Source organism: Schistocerca serialis, chromosome 8, assembly GCF_023864345.2.
Source record: "Schistocerca serialis cubense isolate TAMUIC-IGC-003099 chromosome 8, iqSchSeri2.2, whole genome shotgun sequence".
Lineage (NCBI taxonomy): Eukaryota > Metazoa > Arthropoda > Insecta > Orthoptera > Acrididae > Schistocerca > Schistocerca serialis.
The window spans coordinates 246,498,694-246,522,145 of record NC_064645.1 but is presented as its reverse complement, the minus strand read 5'-3'; the positions used below and the strand labels follow the sequence as shown (position 1 = coordinate 246,522,145).

At 38.0% G+C, this 23,452-nt stretch overlaps 1 protein-coding gene across 6 annotated transcripts in view; it reads left to right on the top strand.

Annotated features, from left to right (window-relative positions):
* Positions 1–23,452, top strand: part of LOC126416139 (mesocentin-like) — a 614,335-nt gene that overhangs the window by 576,372 nt on the left and 14,511 nt on the right. For 4 of the 6 annotated variants that reach the window (XM_050083681.1, XM_050083685.1, XM_050083682.1 and 1 more), the window contains 4 exons: positions 4,577–4,687; positions 5,189–5,302; positions 21,079–21,189; positions 23,025–23,225. In XM_050083681.1, the coding sequence (XP_049939638.1) occupies positions 4,577–4,687; positions 5,189–5,302; positions 21,079–21,189; positions 23,025–23,225 (537 nt within the window). The remainder of the gene's footprint in view (positions 1–4,576; positions 4,688–5,188; positions 5,303–21,078; positions 21,190–23,024; positions 23,226–23,452) is intronic. The other 2 variants (XM_050083683.1, XM_050083684.1) reach the window with 2 other exon arrangements.

Below are 23,452 nucleotides of genomic sequence, written 5' to 3'. Positions count from 1 at the left end.
CATTAAATGTTACATGTGTAGCACTTGTTTTTGGCATAATTCAGTAGATTTGTTATTCCTAGCATTAATGTAATCAGTGTTACACTCAACACACCATTTGGGTTGGATGTGATCTTGCTGCAGTTGTGTTAATGTCATTTCACATTGTCATTTTTATGCACAAGCATGTATATTTTGTGTTGTACTTTTCACGGACTGAACTGTGTAAGTAATGTTGAAAATGAAACAATTTTTGGTGTAATTCAGTATCTGTAACGTCCAGTCTAATTTCATGTGTAGTAGATAAAACAAAAGCATGAACTGTGTGACTGTTGGTTCAAGTTTTATAGAGAAAGACACAAGATAAAAGAATAACTTGGGGAACATAATCCTGAGAGAACAATTGAATAACCAATGACAGCAACTGAATAACCAGTATCAGTAAAATTTAAATAATGCTGTAAACCTATGCAGACATAAGCCATATGAGAGTAGTTGGCCTCAACCACCAAAAAGTATATTTTGTGGTTAACAGAAATGAATTTGTGTACAGTATAAGTTTCACAAAAAGAAACTGAGTTGCTACAATGAGCCCAGTAAAGATAGAAGTTTAAATGCACAGTAGTAACTTTGTGTGTGTGTGTGTGTGTGTGTGTGTGTGTGTGTGTGTGTGTGTGTGTGTGTGTGTGTAAAGGGGACGTCGGTTGTGTATTATCTATTCTTAAAATAAGAAATTGAAGTAATTTTGTGTTACACAGAATTTGTCGTTACTCTAGAATGGTTTGGTAGAAGCTGGAGTTATAGTCTGACCAAAATTACTTGTTAGTTGACACCTCATGCCTTGGGCTTTGGTTCCTCTTGTCGGAGCTCAAATGCAGGCCGTGCATTTTTTTCAATGCACCATGACAAAGCGACAGTTAGTTTGCAGTTTTTGAGTAGTGTCGTGTGGACAGATAATGCATTGTAGGACACTACATGCATCCCATTTAGCTGTTGCTAGCCTTAACAATGAAAAGGTCCCCAGCTCATGTTTGCACCCTCCTCCCAGTTGTCTGAAATTTAACTGAAGCTCAGCTAACAGCTGATTTGGCAACCCTGTAGCAGCGTTTTTAAAATGATTTGATATGGTACACTCGTTTTTTTTTAAACATAATTAGTTACTTCATCATACCATGTAAATGTGTAAAAAATTAATTACTCAGTTTCTTTTGACTGCAGTGAATACCTATTGGATTCAGAACATTAATAAGGCACAGAAAAGTAGTGGAAACAGTAGTAAGCTAATAACGAAGGTTCAGATTACAGAGTACCTACATGAGGCCTTAAATCAGCAGGTCAAAATGAGAGATAAACTCAGACTGAATTGCAGAATAGTTGTGTTGAAATAAAAGTGTGGAAAAATAGACAGATCAGATGAACTGGAAGAAAAGAAAATAGGTAATAAAAATGAAATATCAGTATGGCAAAATGGATGTTAATAGTCAGCTATAGAGAGAAGACAGAATTTTCAGCCATCAGCTTTTTGACTGTTCTGATACTGTTTTCATTAAGCCTTGATGCCATGGTATATGCCTCAGCCAACTTGTTTCTCATCTTAACTGACAGAGACCAGAGACAGGGTATCATGGTTGTCAAAGTCGGTTTCAATTGCTGCTGTTAGTGAATACAGGTTAATCTCAATCTGTTTGCGCGTGGACTTCGTGAAGGAAACTGCATGCAGTGGACATTTGGAATCAGGTGTCTCACAAAAGGGCCATGGCTCACAGTAATACATAAAGTTGTTTGTCGTCAGTGGGCAAAACAACAGTGGAACTAGACAGTACTGTACTGGATGTGTGTAGTGTTGTCTGACAAGTTGCGATTTTGGCGCATTTCAAATTGTGCAAGTTGCTGAGTATCCAGTGAGCTGTTTAAACCTCACTCTACAAGGGCTTTTCTTACTGTGGCTTGGATCCACTCATTCATATTACCATGAACGTGAACCAGAATGTTTTTTTCACCATTCTCAGTGACTAAATATTGCTCTTTCTGCTGCGCCATCCTGATGAATACACTGGGGACACTCCTGTCTTCCAAGATGGTAACAGTCATGTTCAAAAGGCTGCACATTTATGCTCCTGGTTTAACAAACACATAGTTACCCTATGGAACTTCTATTTGCACACTAAATCACATGATCTTAAGACCATAGAAAATGTCTGAGATTATTTGGAACAGTGAGTGAATCATAGTAGTCGACATCCTCACATTTCGCTAGCTCTGTGTCCTAATCACAAAAAAATGGCTTCAGATATATAAGGCATAACTTAAGAAACTTGTGGTCTCTCTTATTCACCAAATTGAGCCCATTATGAAGGCTAGAAGCAGTGTTTAGTGTGATATCTCCTGAGGGTGACTAATTACACTAGCCAACGAATTTCAACTTATTTCCTGGTTCTAGTTTGTAAATGGGTGGTTTTGCCTAATTTTGGAGTCCTATATTCACCGGCAAAATCATTTTTTCTCTATCAAGTCACAGTACCTCGATACACAAAAGAACCAAAACATTACAGATGAACATTGACAGAATTAAAAGAAACAAGGCATACATATTCAGAACTATGTATGTATGTATGTATGGGCATGGCCCCAGTAGAAGATCTAAATTAGTTCACAACATAATTTCAACTTTAATCTCCTTTGGTATTAAAAACTGTGGGAATGATGATCTTTATATGTTCACCATTTCATCATTCTCTGTAACAAAACCCCACCAGTAGTCGCCCATCATTGAATGGATCCAGTGACCTGGATAGTGGTGTTCCATCATACAGATGTGTTAGTGAAATTGCTAACCCTGCTCATCGCTTATGGCTCCCAAAGTTTCCAGAAATAAATCAAAGTGGGAATGTGAAAAGCGAGTTTCAAGCAGAATTTAATGCCCTATGTTCTTGTAGCTGTCTTAACAGCTCATTCATAATGGAGACATTGTATAATCTCTTCTGTTGTTCAAAAAGCCCTTCACAATTGCTTTGAAAAAGGACCAGGTGGCTTATTTGATGTTTGTGAGTTTGATATCAAAGGTTGAATGTTTCATCAAATTTTCTTATTTGTAATCCAATAAATGCGCCTTCTGTCAGTTTAGCCTCCCTCTGCTAAGGAAACTTTTCTGTCAAATGGCTGAAAGCTCGACCTCCTTCATCATAGCTTTTACAAAGTTCTTCGTAAGGCTGAACTTGAGATGAAGAGAAGGCAAAAAGTTATTTTATTGGGTTCAATCAATTGATTGTTTTTGCAGATTTTCCTTTCCAGATGTGTATGATTTTCTTATAGGCCGTTCCTTGACTGTATTGTGGTTCTTGCTGTCACAGCTGTCCATAGGCACAAAAACTGCGACATTTTGTGAGCCCATCTTGTAAATCTGTGGCTTCAAGTTACAGACAGGAGTATATTATTACACGCTAGAACATTTTGAAATGTAGATTCAAATTCTACACATCGAAACACATACTAATTGATACATCACATCCCAGGTGCAAAATGGTTGTTGAGTAGTGTTATTTGTCTGATGTGTTTATTACATGTATGAAACAAAGACAACAAATCATGTTCTGAGTAATTGGAGGAAAAAAGATATGTGGAGATGGAGAGATGTATTTTGCATTTATCTTTGTATAAATTATGAACATAAAATAATGAAAGAAAAAATTAGTCTACTGTGCACATAACTGTATTTAAAATTGAAGAAAGGCTCAGAAATTTTGCGTTATTTAAGTCTGAAGAAGAAATTGTTGAGGCAGTATTGAGTAATTGTAAATATGAAGAGTTGTGTCACAGTGAACCAAAATGATACTTATGTATTGAAAATATTTGTGCTTTGGTCAAAAAATATAGCTTCAGAAACACACAGCAGTATAAGAGCTTATCTTCTCCATAGTGTCGTTTAGCTCCACTTACTAATTTTGGAATAGTTTTCTTCGTCACTGTGCATGTGAAATAATGTGTGTTGTGTATTTACCACAGGCACTATGCTTCTCAGTTTCTCAATTTAGGATTCTAGGTCGTCCCCCCCCCCTCCCCCCTCCCCCCAGTGAAATGGGTTGCACATTATGATCATGGTGATGGTACTCAATAGTGTGAATAACAAATGTAATTAAATATTCTGCCTACTAACTCACTGTTGTTTATGTATAAGAAATTCTAAAGTAAAGTCAAAGAGAAGTTTAGACTATTGCTATTTTTGTTACAGCTGCTTTCAGTTTGTGATTGACGTATTGTTTATCATGAACTTGTCGGTAAGATTCAGTGTTTCTTCTGCATTTGAAACTTCGTCCGCTCATTCTTCATTGATTGGGTTACATGGATTTTTGTGATAATGCCTCTGTACAATTTTGTTGTGTACACTGATTGGGACTTGCACATTAAATGCATGATTGAATCAGGGATACATGTTATTAACACCATGCTGTTCCTGATATCAACAAGAGAAACTGCTTTGCATCACGCTTATATTGGAGAACTTTTTTGCAAACATACAGTGTTATGCAGTGACTTGCATATTTTATAGGGTCAGTTGTTGCAGTCTGTGCCATACTAACTGGTCATGGGGTACTTACAGGCAGAGGTGGGCAGTGATGATGGACGATCCCCCCATGTGACAGCAACTGCTGTGACGACTCGAACAGCAACGACTCACGAGGACAAAGAGACAAATGCGAAAACTAGTCAGGTGAGAAAAATAACATTGTGCTACATTGACATGCTTGCCTATTGCTTTAGAATGACAAAGTAAGTACTTATACAATGGAAACTCCCTCTTGGAATATCGACAATGTAAGGAAAAGATAGATTGCTGCTTACCGTCAAGATGAAATGTTAAGTTGCAGACAGACACAATTAGAAGACACTTACATATTAGTTTAAGCCACAGCCTTCATACGAAAAAGAACACACACACACACACACACACACACACACACTTACACCTCATGCACATATGACTGCCATCTTCGACAGCTTGGGCAGTTCGGACCATTCTGGTCTGAGCTGCCGGAGATGGCAGTCTTGTAGTGTGTTGAGGTGTGCTTGTTTGTGTGAAGGAATGTCTGTGTATTTCTCCTTCTTTTCCTGGTGAAGGCTGTGGCAGAAAGCTAATGTGGAAATGTCTTTTAATTGTGCCTATCAGCCTATTACTCGTAATTATACTGAATCAAATAACACTGAATTTCAGGTGGAAGAGAAGACAGTAGCCCACACCACAACTACAAGTGGTGCAAGGCAAGAACAACGAACTGTTACTCAGGAAATGAGAGCTACGTCAACAGTAGTTACAACAGATCAACAGGTACTGACATACTGCTTGAAATCTTAAATAAGCATTTACATCGTTCTTGCATGTTGATGGTTGAGTGCCAGATACTGTCACATGAAAATTTATATTCTGCATGTGGATGTCAAATGATTGATTTGATGATTGTCTCAAGTTACTGTCATCTACAGAAACATAACCATTCCTCTAGAAGTTGCTTACTTCTATGTCAATCCAGTCTCATGCATTTATTGAGAAAATTAAAATTTCTTTTTTGTGCATTTTTTCTAAATATTCTGCACTTTAGTTGATAATCTGTAGAAATTGTGTCAGCTTGCCATTGTATATTCTGTTGCAGAATGTAACCTTGTATGGCCCTAAGTTGGTGTTGCTATTATGTTATTCAAAATTTATTTTACTGAGCAAAGATTTGTGACAACTAGTCTCTGTTTATGAAATTTAAGTTACTCCCATAATATGAAATGTTCAAACAAATTATAGAAATGCAGTCAGGTGATATCACTACAGCAGCTGATATTTTGACACATGTATATCCTGTCAGTTTCAAGGCACAAATGCAGTGAGAGAGTGCTCTACAAGGAAATTTAAAATGTCATTATTCAGGGCGTATGCAGAAAGGCAACAGACACACCATAAACAACTAGCACTGAATATTAATCACCAATGGATGAGCTAGTAGCATTAACTTTGTCCCTACATGATTCGACCAGGAAGCGAGAAGGGCTTATAACAGGAATACCTCCATACCAAAATATAAACAATAATATGACATCATTTTTAACTGCCCCTTTACACACACAGTTACCATAATTACAGTGTGACATGTTTATGTAGCACTAAACTGTCGCAGAATAAGAGATTGAGAACTTATGCAAGTGCAATGTAGTAGTCACCTGTATTTTAATCTCACTATAACAGTTGCTTTTCACTTAAAGTTAAACTAATAACTATTTGAAAAGCTTTTAGACTGATTCTTATAGCTATTAATTATGGAAGCAACAATCATGACTGAATTCAGGACAGAGGAGGAAGTTTAAGTTAAAGATTAAATATTCTACACAAACAGAAAAGAAATGAAACTCATTTGAAGGCAATGTATTATTCTTTATATACAGTATGGGGTTACTGAGTGGTCAGTTTACGAATCTGAGTGTGTCCTAACTGAAGGATAATAGTTCTTCAGTATGTTACTTTACCATTTGAAGGATATAGTCGGTGCTTGCAGCTAAGTGAGTGAGCCAATCACCCTTTGGATAAATGCACTGCATGTTGTCAAACAATAGGACGGCCATGTTTTCCAAGTATCATCCTCAGTATTGCCCATTTAGCGAAATGCATAGCACACCCATGACACATGTCCATTTGCAGTCCAAGCTCGTCGTCACTGTCTTTCTGTGCTGGCTTTGTCTCAGACATAACAAACAGTTAGTACTGAAGAAGCTATAGTGCCCTATCGAACATTCGCAAATTGTTGTTTAAAAAGGATTTGAACATAAGTTCTTGTATTGCATTATAATATTTACATGATAAATGATTCAAAATACATATAAATATTGAACAAAATATGAAACTGATAATTTACAAAACTTAAATTTATGTAATTTTGCTAGTTATGAGAATAACCAACAGATGGTGCCACAGACTGGACAACTCACATTTACGGACAACCAGTACAGAAAACACTTAAAATTACCCAGATTTCCAACAGATAACATTACAAACTGGTCAGCACATTACAGATGACTTAGACTAATGACTAGGGTGAGGGGAGGGGGGGGGGGAGGATAAGAGAGAGGAGGTAGAGAGAGATTAATTGCATAAGTAGCCTTATTGTTACAGGTTCTAAGCATAAATTAAGAAAAAATCTCCATCTCTAATCTCAAATACCAACAGCTCAAAGTGCACGTCAGAATCTCTACATCTGTACTCCACAAGCCACATTACAGTGGAAGGTACTTTGTGTACAGGTGTCACGTCTCATTTTGCCTGTTCCAGTCGTGTGTGGTTTGGAGGAAGAATAGTTTCTGGTAAGCGTATGTGTGAGTGCAGATCTCTCTAATTTTATATTTTATCTTTGCAGTCTTTTTGTGAGATATATGTAGGACAAAGAAATACATTGGTTGACTCTTCTGGGAATGTACCCTGTCGGTACCTTAATAGTGAACCATGCTGTGATGCAGAATGCCTCTCTTGCAGTGTTCACCACTGGAGTTTGATAAGCATCTCTGTGATGCTTTCGCACTTCCTGAATGAAACTGTAATGAAATGTGCTGCTCTTCTTTGGATCATCTCTATTTCCTTTATCAGTCCTATCTGTTACAGATCTCAGAGTGACAAACAGTTTTCAAGTATTGGTCAAATGTACATTTTATAAGTTATTTCATGTGTTGATGGACTACCTTTTCCGAGGCTTCTTTCTGTGAATCTCAGTCTGGTATCTGGCTTACCCATGATTGATTTGATGTGGTTTTCCACTTCAAATCACTTTGTGTGCATTCTTATTGACAGTGATTGTTCTGCAATTGTGTAATCATACAATAAAGGGTATTTCTATGTATTTGCAATTTAGAATATGCTACATTTGTTTATGTTGTGGATTGATTGCCACTCTCAGCACCAAGCATCGAGATGTACATCTACATCAGTATTCCACAAGCCACCTGATAGTATGTGGCAGTGGTTATGTCTGGTGCCACTAACTGGTCTTCTTTCCCTGTTGCGTTCATGAATGGCTTTTGGGAAGAGGGATTGTGCGTAAGCGTTTGCATTAACTCTAATTTCTCAAATTCTCTCGTTGCCTTGCATCAGTCCTACCCAGTTAGGGTCCCAGATTGATGGACAGTACTCAAAAATCAGTCAAACAAGTGCCTTGTGAGCTCTTTTTCTGTGAATAAATTTCATTCCTTTTCCTTGTGAGTCTCAATCTGGTGTGTGATTTACCTACTATTTGGTCTTGTGCAGTTCTTCCTGCATTTCACTCCAATTTTCTAACAGTGCAGCTTCTCTTTATATGACAGAATCATCTGCAAAAAGCCTCATGGAACTTCCAGTGTTTTCTCTCCATTCGGAATGACATCCTGTGTTGTGCATGCTAGAAAATCTTCAGTCTAATGACACAGTTGGCCTGATATTCTGTATGGTCATATTTTGTTCATTAAGTGGCTGTGTGAAACTGTATTGAATGCCTTCTGGAATTTAAGAAACCCAACATCTACATGAGTGCCTGTATGTTCTGCTTTCTGGATGTTGTGGATGAACAGAACGAGCTGGGTTTCCCATGTACGTTGTTTTCGAAATCCATGGTGATTGTTACAGAGGAAATTTTAAGTCTCTAAAAATGTTATAATATGCTAGAATAAAACACGTTCCAAAATTCTACATCGATGTGAGAGCTAATAGGGCTGTAGTCTTGTGTATCTGTTCGACAACCCATCTTGAAAATGGGAATGATCTGTGCTTGCTTTCAGTTATTAGGAGCACTTCATTCCTGAAGAGACATATGGTCCGCAGCTGCTAGAAAAGAAGCAAGTTCTTTCACATACTCTGTATAGACTCAAATTGGTACATCCTCAGGTCCAGTGATCTTTCTTCTATTAAGCACTTTCAATTGCTTTTCTGTCCCTTGGTCATTTATATTAATATGTCATTTTAGCATTCGTGCAAATATTTAAAGTAGGAACAACATTACAATCTTCCTTTGTGGAGAAAGACATTTAGTAGATAGAATTTTACTTTCAAATTTATTGAGTGCTTCTTGCATAGCCCTCCTTATGATAATTTTGGTTTTGTTTAGCTTTTATTTGTCTGTGAGGCTTTGACTATATTTAAATTTGCAGTTAATCTCTTTTTGCTTTTATAGCAGCGTTCTAACATAGTTGTCGAACCAAGGCACATCTTTTTCATACCTCATAATCTTGCATGGCGCATATATGTCTAAAGTGTATTGTACAATACTGTTGACTTTGTTCCCTTAGGTTCAAAATTGTCAGTGCTGGAGGTGAAATTTTCATGTTGACCTGTCAGATAATCTGAAACCTGTCTTTGCGTCTGTGTTTGTCACATTGAGGTGCCAAAAGTCATGGGATACATCCTAACATTGTGTTGCACCTCCTTTTGCCCAACATAGTGCACCAATTTGACATGGCATGAACTCAACAAGTTATTGGAAGTCCCCTGCAAAAATATTGAACCATTCTGCCTCTACATCTGTCCATAATTGTAAATGTCTTGCCGTTGCAGGATTCTGTGCACAAATTGACCTCTCAATTATGTCCCATAAATGTTTGATGGGATTCATGTCGGGTGACCATATCATTCGCTTGAATGTGTCCAGTATGTTCTCCAAACCTTTCATGAATAATTGTGGCCTGGTCACCTGGAACATTGTCATCCATAAAGATTCCATTGTTGTTTGGGAACATGAAGTCCATGAATGGCTGCCAACGGTCTCCAAGTATCCGAACGTAACCATTTCCAGTCAATGATTGGTTCAGTGGGACCAAAGAACTCAGTCCATCGTATATAAACACAGTCCACTCCATTATGGAGACACTACCAGCCTGCACAGTGCCTTGTTAACAACTTAGGTCCATGCTTCATGAGATCTGCACCACACTCCAACCCTACCATCAGCTCTCATCAACTGGAATTGGGACTCACCTGCCAAGGCCACGGTTTTCCAGTCGTCTAGGGTCCAACTGATATGGTCATCAACCCAGGAGATGTTGTACTGTTAGCAAAGGCACTCACATAGGTCGTCTGCTTCCATAGTCCATTAATGCCAAATTTTGACACCCTGTTCTAATGGATTCATTCGTCGCATGTCCCACATTGATTTATGTGCTTATTTCATGCAGTATTGCTTGTCTGTCAGCACTAACAAGTCTACACAGATGACACTGCTCTTGGTCATTAAGTGAAGGCCATCGGCCACTGCATTTTTTTGTGGTGAGGTAATGCCTGAAATTTGGTATTCTTGGTACACTCTTGACGGTATGGATCTCGGAATATTACATTTTCTAATGATTTCTGAAATGAAATGTCCCATGCATCTAGTTCCAACTACCATTCCTTGTTCAGAAGTATGTTAATTCCTGTTGTGTGGCCACAATCATATTGGAAACCTTTTTTATGAATCATCTGGGTATAAATGGCAGTTCTGCCGATGCACTGCCCTTTAATACCTTGTGCATGCGATACTACTACCATCTGTATATGTGCATATCACTGCCCCATGACTTTCATCACCTCAGTGTCTTTTTCACAGGAGGACTGGTGCTAATGCATTGTTCTGGAATAACAGATTTGCTTGGCTGTTGTAAGCATTTATGACACTTATGCTCAGTACACCATTCCTCCATGGTCCTGATGGTTGTCATATGATGTCACGTCTCCAAGGAGTACAATAGACACTCACTCTACACAAACCAAGACCATCCTTTGCAAACCCTAAAATGGCCCTAATACTAAAATGTGGTTGAAAAATGTGCTTCACACCGTTTTTTAGGGGAGTATGACCATCCTGTTGGAAGTCTTATCTGCATAAGGAAAAAAGACTGTAAACTTTGGGGCCCCCTCTATATTTTAATCCCTCACCCAATTCACAATTGGTCGATACGGTAGCATGTTTGTGTTCTGTCTTTCAATGCAACCATTCTGGCAAAAGGTGACTTTGAGGTAGGCTATCTCGGCTGATAAACTTTCAGGGTTTGAGATGACATGGACTCTATGAACCAAGGTATGAAGTACCCTTTCATGCAGGGCTAGATGGTGGTAACTATGAACCTCAAGATACAAATCAGTTGATTTGCCTTCCAATAAATGGCCTGTCCCAATGAACCGTCAGCCTTCTACCTGACCAACACGTCAGGGAGTATGATGTGAATATTTGGGTTCAGTGAATTCAGATGTTTCAGAAAGTGTTTAAATTATCCATTCTACTAGGCCAAACAACAAAAGTATCATCTGCATATATAAATAAGCTAAGGAAAGATTTAAACTTTGTACTGATGTCCAAACATTTGACAGTTCTTGATTTTATAAGTTCTGTTAAAACAGGCTGTATTTTGAGTGCCTTCTGATACTGCTGAGGATGTTTGGAGAAAATAATTTCATATGTTGACTGGTACATGTTCGCCAAAGAGTACTATTACAGAAGTTGGGAGGTCTGCTTTGTGTTCATTCGTAGGCCTATTGTCAGTAACATGGGTGCCGTGACTTACCGTGTAGCAAAACACCTTACCGTGTAGCAAAACACCTTACCGTGTAGCAAAACACCTTACCGTGTAACAAAACACCTTACCGTGTAACAAAACACCTTGCTGCTCTTTGAGATGACATGGACTCTATGAACCAAGGTATGAAGTACTCTTTCATGCACTAATAGGTTACTGTGTATGTCACATTAAGAACTTGGCAAATTTATTACGTTGATGTTATAATGAATTTTGATGTGGTCTCTCTCTTGACTTGCATTCCTCTGATTCATTACAATTCATTCAGGTTAGGTTTGGTGATGGATTAATGAATGTATTTTGACATATGTGATTTCCACTTCCTTTTTATTCAACAACCAGTTCTATGAACAGACAGATGGTGTTGCAGTGGAGAGTCCTCTGTCACCTGTTGTTGCCTATCTGTTCTTCAAGACTTTGATTGGTTGGTTGATTTGGGGGAGGGGATCAAACAGCGAGGTCATCGGTCCCATCGGATTGAGGAAGGATGGGGAAGGAAGTCAGCCATGCCCTTTCAAAGGAACCATCCCAGCATTTGCCTGAAGCAATTTAGGCAAATCACAGAAAATCTAAATCAGGATGGGCGGACATGGGTTTGAACTGTCATCATCCTGAATGCGAGTCCAGTTTTCCTTACCACTGTGCCACCTCTCTCAGTTAAGATTTTGAGCAACATATACTGGAGTTGTCAGCATTGAGACCTGCACGATTTTTTAGATATATACCCAAGAACACTGTAACTTTATCGCATGAAGAAGCATAAATACATGAGAGACAAATTACGTACAGCAGAAAACACACAAGTGGCCACCAGAGCCTTGCATTCCATCTTATGTGGACAGGGGACACAGCTGGCAGGTTGTACACACTACTGTCATACCAGCAGGCTGGGTGGCCTCTCGTGGCTGAATTAAGCACGGTGAACTATAAACGATTGAACTATAAAATGGTACACACACAAATTTGATAGTTAAAGCATAAACAACACTTATGTTGTTTAGCCTTACGGAAGTGAGAATTCAAAAACTTTTGTAGAACATCTGAATTCAATCCATCTGAATATTAGCTTCTTGGTGGAGGTGGAAAAGGATGGCTGTCTTCTCTGTCTCGATGTGTCAATCAGGAGGAAGGTTGATTGTACGTTGGGACATTCTGTTTCTATGAAGTTAACTCACACTGATTTGTATCTTATGGCTGATAGTTGACACCGTCTGGCTCAGTGTAAAGGGGTACTAAGTACCTTGGTTCATAGCATCCATGTCATCTCAGACCCTGAAAGTCTGTCAGTTGAGTTAGCCTACCTCGAAGTCACCCTCCATCAGAATGGTTATAGTGAAAGACAGATCAAACACACATTGTGCTATCGACCAACCATGAATCAGGTGAGGAACGAAACTACTCAAGTGACATTAAAGTCTATGGCCTTTTTGCCATATGCAGGTAGTATTTCCAAAAGGACTGGTGGTATTCTGTGGAAACATGAGTGAAATCTGTTTCTCGACCACGATCTAAGACTAGTGCCCTTTACGGATCTATGAAGGATGATATCAGTTTGTGGTTGTGTACTCTATACCTTGCAGTAATGGCATGTCATACATTGATCAGACCATCAAGACTATGGAGGGCAGGTCTACTGAGCATAAGTGTTCCACATGCTTTCAATAGCCGAACAAATCTGATATTGCAGAACATTGCCTTAGCAACAAAGAGATTCTGACATTAACTTCCAGCTATTGGGTTAGTGTCATTTAGGAAACAGTTGAGATTAAATTTGGATGTAGCTTGTAAACAGAGACAGAGGGGGTTTTTGCTTAAGTTTTTCGTGGAACCTTCTGACAGCATAATGCTACTTGCTCACCTGTTGATAATTAATATTCACTATCGACAACTTCTGTCATCTTTGGTTGTGTGTTGGCCCTAGTTGTTTACGGTGTGTGTGTGTGTGTGTGTGTGTGTGTGTGTGTGTGTGTGTGTGTGTGTGTGTATGTATGTTTTTTACCTTTTTGTATTTGCCCTACAAACCAAGGCCATGAATTTCCTTGCACAGCATGTTTTAACTGCATTTGTCTCCTGGAATGACAGGGTGTCTGCCAGTCAAAATATCGGTGTTTGTTGAAGACATCATCCAGCTGCATTCTCATAAATTGTTAACTAGTCACTATTTAGTTTTTTAACCTTCTTTTAGCATTCTTCACTGTTTTCAGGTAATATCAACGCATCTATGAAGGATTCACATTTAAATTTACACTACATAAAAGCAAATAAGTGCCATGCTTTTCACTTTGAATACTCACACTTCTTACTTTTGCTAAGTGAGGCTATGGCAATCTTAACAGAATGCATTGAAGTCACAGTTTGTGTGACTGAGATATGTGTAATAAATACTGTGTAAATCTAAATGTTCATCTTCTGTAAATGTATGTAAGATCATCTATCGAGTAAATGATAATGAAATAAATTTGAAATCCTAAATCGTAAACAGTTGCTGCAAATGTTTGCTCAGAAATGTATGTAAGTCACCACGGTTGTTAATGTGTATGGAGAATTTGTATTTTTGAGGCCACTACATAATCTCATTTGAAAATCTTTAGAACTATACACTTCACAAATAGGCATGAAAATCCCCTAATTGCCTTCTAACGTGTCATTCCAGTTTGAGTTACAACCACTGTGGCACTTTCTTCTAACATGGTTTCTTTTCTCAACTTTGTATGCTTAAAAATGTCATTTTATGTGTAATTTAATATCTATGGCAGTAAAACTGTTGTTTTTCTTTCTCTTCCACCTTCTTTCTATTAACAAATGGTCATCATTTGTTAGATTTACAAAGAAATCTGTTGTAATTTTGGATTATGTTTGTTTATTTTCACTCCATGGGATAACAGTTAATTTCATTCCTATGCACAAGGAATAAAAATTTAGTCCAGTTTTTGTACTCTGGCAGGCAAAAATTTCAGTCATCAAACATGAAATTAATTTCACAAATTAAGAGTAGCACAAGTAAGTAGTTACAATTTCATGGGAATATGCTTCATCACATATGCAGAATCAGTATTTTCTTAAGTTACAAATTGCCCACACTCCGCCAGTGTAGTGTGATTACATACATTATGCCTCGGTTGCAAGACTGCTTGCATGTCAGCCATTTGCCCACCCATGGCCATTTGTGTCCATGCGTGCCCTGCTGTCCCCAGGTGGGCATGTGAGTTGGTTCAAAAAATGGTTCAAATGGCTCTGAGCACTATGGGACTTAACTTCTTAGGTCATCAGTCCCCTAGAACTTAGAACTACTTAAACCTAACTAACCTAAGGTCATTACACACATCCATGCCCGAGGCAGGATTCGAACCTGCGAGCGTAGCGGTCGCGCGGTACCAGACTGCAGCGCCTAGAACCGCTCAGCCACTCCGGCCGGCGCATGTGAGTTGGAACAGCCTTTATTATACCATCAAATTCAAAACATAGTTATCCTGATGGTTTGAAATTGAGTGACAAACCAGAACTTGAACCCAGGTCTCATTCATCGCTCATCATGATGTTTTGATTACATTATGGTCACAGTTTCATTCAATATATTACATTGTATTTTGAACATGTTTTCTCATCTTCATGTATATCAACAAACAGGTTAAAATGAAATATGTACTATGTAGAGCCTATTCTGAATAGTATTGGAAGGTAGTAGGAAAGTAGGTGAAGTCCTGGTGTTTTTCTTGTTGCGATGATGTAGGTCACCTCACCAATAGAATGACTTCTTCAGTGATGTCATATTGCTTTTAGCTGTTACTGTTTTTATTTTACTATTGAAATTTCAGCATTTGTTCCATTTTCAAGCATCTACAAAACTTAACACAATATGCTGAGAACAATGTAACATGGGATTATTGTACATGCAACCAATTTTGCAGTTTGTTGATGTTTATGTACTTACAAGATTTTTGACATGCAGGTTGAAGTTGGGCACAGATTACAACATAATATGCATGCACATCAAAGAGCAAACAGTCAACACTCCCAGTTACTTATTGGTCATGACATTCCATTTTATGCACTGTAATTTTGAATGTATTGTATGTATCATGACACATTGACCCATCTAAAAATGCACACTTATACTACATCAGACTAAAAGTGTAAAACAATCAAAAAAAATTTTATTTATGAGAATATATTGTGAGTGTTCTTTGAAGGCACTGTAAATTTCCATTAGTCATCCTTTCTATTAGTCTTCCTTGCTACTGGTGTTACAATTGCAGTTTTGTAGATGTGCACTAAGTGAGAGTTTGGAGTTCTCACTTATGTTTGTGTGCTCTGTGAATCTGGTGAAGAAACATCTACCTGTTTGTTCTATATAATTATTTAATTGTATCTAAAAACAAAGATTCTGTAACTTACCAAACGAAAGCGTTGGTATGTTGATAGAGACAATAAAATAACAAACACAAACACACACACAAATTTCAAGCTTCATCAGGAAAGAGGGAAAGGCGAAAGGATGTGGGTTTTAAGGGAGAGGGTAAGGAGTCGTCCCAATCCCGGGAGCGGAAAGACTTACCTTGGGGGGAAAAAGGGACAGGTATACACTCGCGCACACACACACATATCTATCCACACAGGTATACACACACACATATGCGAGTGTATACCTGCCCCTTTTTCCCCCCCAAGGTAAGTCTTTCCGCTCCCAGGATTGGAATGACTCCTTACCCTCTCCCTTAAAACCCACATCCTTTTGTCTTTCCCTCTTCTTCCCTCTTTCCTGATGAAGCAACTGCGGGTTGCGAAAGCTTGAAATTTGTGTGTGTGTTTGTGTTTGTTATTGTCTCTATCAACGTACCAACACTTTCATTTGGTAAGTTACAGAATCTTTGTTTTTAGATATATTTTTCCCACGTGGAATTTTTCCCTCTATTATATTCTTAGAATTAATTATTTAATTGGATAGATAAAAAAATCTACTCACCAAGCGGCAACAGAACACACACATAAAAGACCGTTGTGATTGGCAAGCTTTCGGAGCCAATGGCTCCTCCTTCATGCAGAATGAAGAGGAAGGAAGATGGGGGGAAAAGGACTGGAAAGGTCCAGGAAAAGGGGTAGATTTTGGGGAAGTCACCCAGAACCACGGGTCAGGGGAGACTTACCGTACGGGATGAGTAAAAAAGACTGATTGTTGGGGACTGCCTTGGACGAGACTTGAAAACCTGAGAGCTTAAAGGTGGAAGACAGGGTTATATGAAAGACAGAGATTACTACTAAAATATCGTGCACGTTTTAAAAAGAGTGAAAAGATAAATGTATTGTGCATAACAGAGGTGGGAGGGGGGCAGTGAAAAATAGACAAAAAATAAATGAATCATGTAGAAAACTAAAACAGAATGAAGCAAAGAGTAGTTACACTGAATAAAAGCTGAGATGGAAGAAATCAACATAAATTAAGGCCAGGTGGAAATTATTATTTGTTCCATATAGAAACTATAATATTCACCACATTTCATTTTATAAATTTCTTATTGTATAAATCATTTTATTTTATGCATAGTGTGTCTGACCATTTTACCTACTTTGTTGTTTGTGGGAAAAAGTGAAAATTATGGGCTGTTCTATCTGATATGGTACTGTTATAAGTTAAAACAATGTATTTCATTATTTCTGATTCTCTTTCATGTTAATGTTATTTATTTCACTATATTGTTATTTTGTACAGTTTGTCTACCATATCAGTACTGTGGCCATTAGTTGTTGCTATATGTTTTAGCATACGTAACTCTTTGGTGATTTCGTTCTGTTCTAAAGGGAGGTTAATGATTCGGATGGTCACGGAGTGAGAAAAGGCCTTCTTATGTATTTCTGGGTGGCATGAACAGTTGGGGATTATGCTGTCAGTGCAGGTTGATTTCAGGAATATTACAAATTTAGGGGTGTCATTGTCATTCTGTATGGGCTTGCTTGTCCTTTTTTATTTCAGTAATTGTGCCATAAAAGAGAACAAGAGCATTGTCTACATACCTCATATAGTATAAAATTTTCCTAGTGATAGTAGTAAATATTTCAAAAAATTGGTTCTCTGTATGATTTACAAAACTAACTGCAGGACACTAGCAATACAACTGCCATGGCAACTCCATCTGGTTATGAATGTATCTTATATTGGAATTTAAAATAATTGAAAGATAATATCAGTTGTAGTAATTTGGTAATTTTATCAGCTTAGGCTATTCCAATTTTTTAATATATGAGTGGGATCCTTTTTATATTATCAGTGGTTTCTATTGTGTATTGTAGATGCTTGAAAATGAAACAAATACCAAAGCTGCAATAGTGACATCTTAAAGCAACATGACATCATTTTAAAAAATTATAAAAACTGTGGATCCATATTAGAAGAAAGGATAATTTATGTTCCATAGTTTTAGATTATTTAAATAATAGGTATTTTTGTGTAACTGACAGTAGGTATATAAATGCATCAAAATATGAGTTACCTGTGCTCAAAACACATCACTTTGCATTAAATTAAAACATGCCATTGTGACTAGTAGCAGTATACCACAAATAAATGAGGACTATCATACCCAAAATCCTACCCACATCATCCAAGTTAGTATTCCAGCACCCACCCTACCTACAGAATGTCCTTGCCCAGACTTATTCCAATCTTGCACCTACTGGGTCATTCCGTTGTGGCTGGCCCAGGTGCAAGACTTGTCCCATACACCGACCCACCACCTCCTACCACAGTTCAGTCACAGACATTTCATACCCAGTGAAAGGCGGGCCACATCTGAAAGCAGCCGTGTTGTACAGGGTGTCCTAGGAGGAATGGTCAATATTTAGAGATGTGACAAGAATGATTATTCAAAACAAAATGAGTGTAGTAGATATAAGCTCTAAAATGCATACCTTATGAGCTCTGAGCACTTCTTCATCTTTGATACTGTGAAATACATCTCTTCTGCTGAGAGGTATTTGCTTTCTGTATTTCGGGAGAAGATGGTGCAGACCAAAACACCAAGAAATTGTGTGGTAAACAGAGGCTCTAAAACGCATACCTTAAAAACTACTAGCATTTGTTCAGTAGAAGAAATGTGCTTCATAGTAGTTAAGATGAACAAGTAGTTATAGATCTTCGGATATGCACTTTCTAGCCCATGTTTAGAGGACATTTTTTTCTTGTTTTGGTTTATACTGCTATCTCTCAAAATATGGAAGCAAAGAGCTTGCAGTAGAAGATACTTGTTTCACAGTATTGAAGATGAAGAAGTGCTCATGTCTCTTAAGGTATGTATTTAGAACCCAGGTTTACTAGATGTTTTTGCTTTGAATGATCGTTCCTGCCATATCCCCATATATTGACCATTCCTCCTAGGACATTATGCTGCAATTACTGTGCAGCAAACTATGTGCATGACAAGTAACCAGCTGTCTACTCAGACGAATGGCTACCACCAAACTGTGGCAAACTGCAAACTTGACCATCCAGTTGCCGAACATGCTGCACACCACAGCACAAATGACAACAGTTGCTTCAATATGCAGGATATCTGGATTTGCCCTTCCATTACAAATTTTCTGAACTACACAGGGGAAAATTGTCTCTCAGTATATCCTGCACTCGCATAGTTCCCCTGGCCTAAATCTCTGGTAATCTGTTTCTGACTCTCTCACCTTACCTTGTCCCTTCTCTCTTCCGCCCACATCACTCCTTCCCCATCCTGATCATTTACTGCCTTCTGCCACCACTCTTCTTCCCTTCTATGTGGCCACTCTCTCTCTCTCTCTCTCTCTCTCTCTCTCCCTCCCTCCCTCGCTCCCTCCCTCCACCCCTCTCCCTCTCTCCTTTTCCACCCATATCCCTTTCTCTCTCGTCTCCCTCCACCACCCCCCTCTCCCTCTTTCTGTCTCTCTTTTATGCCCTACCTCATACTCTTTTCATCTTGTTATGCTGTGGTTGAGTCATCTGTTGAAAGACCTGCGACTTTCTCACTGCCGCCTTCTTGCATCATTCCCTTCCACTTCCCACCTCAGTCCAGAAAACTGCTTTCAGTAATCAATAATCAGTCTCACTGTGACCAAGGGAGTGTCGTTTTGATGTCTGTGTGGTTGTGTGGCGAAGCTTGAAAGCTAATGTGAGTATTCTTTTCTGTTACCTGTTTCTATGCTCCACACATCAGTTTATGCGTTGTTTCTTCCAGGCGTTTTCATTATTGTCATACATTCAAACAGAGATAGAAAAAGATACTTTCTCTATTGGTTGACATTGTATATAGAGAGGGACAGAAATGCTAGTTTTCTGAAACTGGTCAGATAATATGCATTTTCCCAATCTTATTTTCTTATCACTAGGTTCATATTCTTGATAGTTCTTGCACAGCAGTTTATTTTTTCTACAGGTATTCTTACTACTAGCTACTTCTAATCCCTCACTGATAAGACATACTCAGAGAGCCACTTGTCGGATGACTCATGTTACGTTACACTGTTTCCTGTTTATATGTTATTGTGATGATCACTTAGCTGCCAGTAAGGATCAGCCAGTGTGTACTAGTAATATACAGGTTTTGCTGCATAAGAGCCATGACCTTGATAGCTCCTTTTTCACAGAAGTGATTTGGATTTTGTCTCATGTATTCCTTGAACATTCCCACTTTCTTCAATACTTTTGTCTCATTTACCAGATGATGGAATTGCTGGTCCTGAATGTTAATGCTTTTGTCAGCTTTTGTTATTGTCTTTTTCTGTTGCCTCCTGTTAACTAGAAAGTGTTTTTATTTGTCTGCAGTTCCATTTTGGTGATTATTTTCTTTAGACAGAACACATATCAATTTGTGTCTGTTTTGTAACTTATATTGATGACTTTCCAGTTTCATGCACACTCTCTTAGTCTTTTATAATTGTTTCTTATAATGTGATTGTTTTCCATTCCTCTGTGCCCGTTCTGTTTTTTATATTTAAGTTTTTCTTTCTCTCTAGCCTTTTCTTTCCTGTGTGGCTTTCTTGTTGAATGGTCTGATGCTCTTGTAAAAAAACACAGAATTGTTGTCACTATTAACTAATATGTTTTGTTATTTTCCCACAATTGTCTTCTGCCTCTATCTGGTGGGGTTAGGTCATTGATGCTAATTATGTTAAGCATATGCCAACATTATCCCTCTTAACCTGATTTTCAAGTAAATTACTAACAAGGAAAATTTGGCTCTGGAACCTCAAAATCATGTTGTGTTTTACCTGTTCCTGTTGATTTGACACCTGCGAAAAATTCAGATGTTTGTAGTAATTTTAGTAATTTATTAAAACTAATAACATTCATGCTTGCTATAGAGCAATTTTATATTTCCCTGGTTACTGTATTCAGTGTCCAGTCAAGCAGGAAATTATATTACATATACCAGAAAGAAAAGCTAGGAAGGCCATTCCCTCCCCCTTCCAAAAGAGAAATACGAGTCTCCATTGCTTTTTGCTGTTTCTGCTCTAATGCTACACACTGTGCCCTGATCCTTTCCCTGCTTGGCTTGCTGTATGGCTAATGGTATTGCTGCATGCCTTCCACTTTCTTAGCAGTTTTCCAGACGCTCAAGTACAAGCTCTGATGACTCTGGAACACCTGTGGATCTGCTGGACGAACCTGAGGATGGTCTCTTCTATGCCAATGGTGGTGCCAGACTTCAGGTAAGCACTACAGTGTTTCATCTCTCTTATTCTGATTACAGCAGCATATGTGTCCAGGTGAGACCACTCCATAGTTCCTCTCACAGGACTTACTCCCATCTCATCAACCATAGTACAGAAATTGTAATGAGATTGTATTGGTCTTTCTTTTCTAAAACACATTTCTAGTAAGTCTGGTATCACTAGATAGTACTTTCTTGTGCTGAATGACTGATACTTCTGAGTGCTGCACCAAAGACTACAGTTCAGAAACCAGCGTGTACAGGAATGTTAATTTTATCAGTAGCAAGATTATAATACGTGCACTAAGAGCAGTTGTGGTAAATGTAAGACCCCCATTTTTGGAAAGATTGTAGCAGTTTTCAGTCCATAATTTCAATCCAGATGTGACAGTTTACTTTGCACTGTTGCAGTTCTCAAACTAAAAAAAAAAATCTTTTGTGTATTAATGAGTAAATGTGATAATGTGAGAAAAATAGAATATAAAGGATGTAAGTTACTCCCTTAGATTATTATCGTTACTATTGTTATATTAAATGAGTTAATTTTGATGCAGAAGATGACTCCAACACCATCAGTGAGCTGTGAAATGTAAGATTTTTTAATTTTAGTTCTATTGAAATTGTATAATACATTTTGTGTGTAACAGACTAATCCACTGTTAAAGAATTTCCTTGCTATTGCTGTGTCTTTTAGCACCCTGCTTGCAACTAACTTCAACACAAACAATACAAGCACACATGAAAAATTGTTAGGCAAAACTGTCATTGAAGGTACTACATTTTCATACTTTATTATAAATAATTTTTTGAGTTTTGTGAAGTAGCTTCAAAATGTCCAATTCCTTCAAAGCAAGAAATTATATACCATCGCTAAGATTTACATTAATGTGGAAACATTGAAATTCATTGAATATGTCCATATTAACAAGAGCCTGGATGAATTGCTATAAAACAGAAAGTTCGTGTTGCAAAACCATTGTAAATTATGTCTATACGTATATGTACTGATTATCAGATTTTGAGGATCTTTCTGTGAGTGTGCATAATAACCGTAACAACTTGAATTCATTTATCTCAATTCACTACTGATTCATTTGTAATAATTTTTATTAGCATATAAATAAACCTTGAGAATTTAACTTATCATCATCAGTTCATGTGACATATCTTATCCCAATTCTCAAAACATGTCTGTACAGTAATAAAAGTTGTTACAAAGTGTCTGAAATGAATTATTGATGCCAAATAAGTTATCAGCTTTGTTGAATTGTTGGTAACTGAGAGTACTGTGGGTATTTCTCCTGAGGAGTAAAACAGTACAAGTGCAGGAGACTCAGTTGGACAGAGGGTAGAGGTATTAATTTTGAGATTGTACATTCGTGTCATAATTTCACATTAGATGTAACTTGTTTTCTTTGGTGTCTTTGGAGTGATTCTGTGACTATGAAAGTGTGTTTGCCCACGTTTATCTTATTGTATACTGGTGTGGTTTTATTTGAAAATCAAGTGATTATGTCTTCCCTGACAGTTGTACTGAATTTGCGACCCTCCCTGTGTGATACTTAACTCTTTAACTGCTCTGGACATGTTAATGCGTGCGCCTTTGTAGCTGTCCCTGTGTGCTCCGAATGTAGACATGTTCAGAGTACCAGGTAGAAGGACTGGTGGTGTAGGTAAACACATTCAGAGCGCACAGGGACAGGCACAAAGGGGCGCGTTAACACGTCCAGAGCTATTAAAGGGTTAACAAAAGTGATTTGCTTATGATTGTATAATAAATAATTTCTTATTCTGCAAGTACTGATTACAACTTTTTTCTTGATTGTGTAACAGCCCATTGTGCCAACTGAAAGTAAAGTGTATAGCCAGCCAGGATCTCCCAGCACAACCAGTGTAACGAGCACAACAAAAGTACCTGTTGTAGCTACAGAGACACGTAAGGTAACAGTCGAAGAAGGACCTTACAGTGCCTCAGGAGAGATCGTCAGTTCTCAGACCATCTCCAGCAAAACGAGAACTGTTGAGACAATAACGGTGAGAGTCAGAAGCAATACTGAGCACAGTGTTGTAACTATGATTTTTATTAATCTTTCATTAAGCACGTTCTATTTTTGTATTCTGTACTTTTCCCCTCCCTTGTTTGGTATTTATGTGGTTTAACAGATTATTTAAACATCCAGTGTAACATGAGTTTGTCAATAATTGTTTTGTAGTAGTGGCTTTTTTCTGTTTATGTGATTTTAACCTCCTACAGTTCTTTA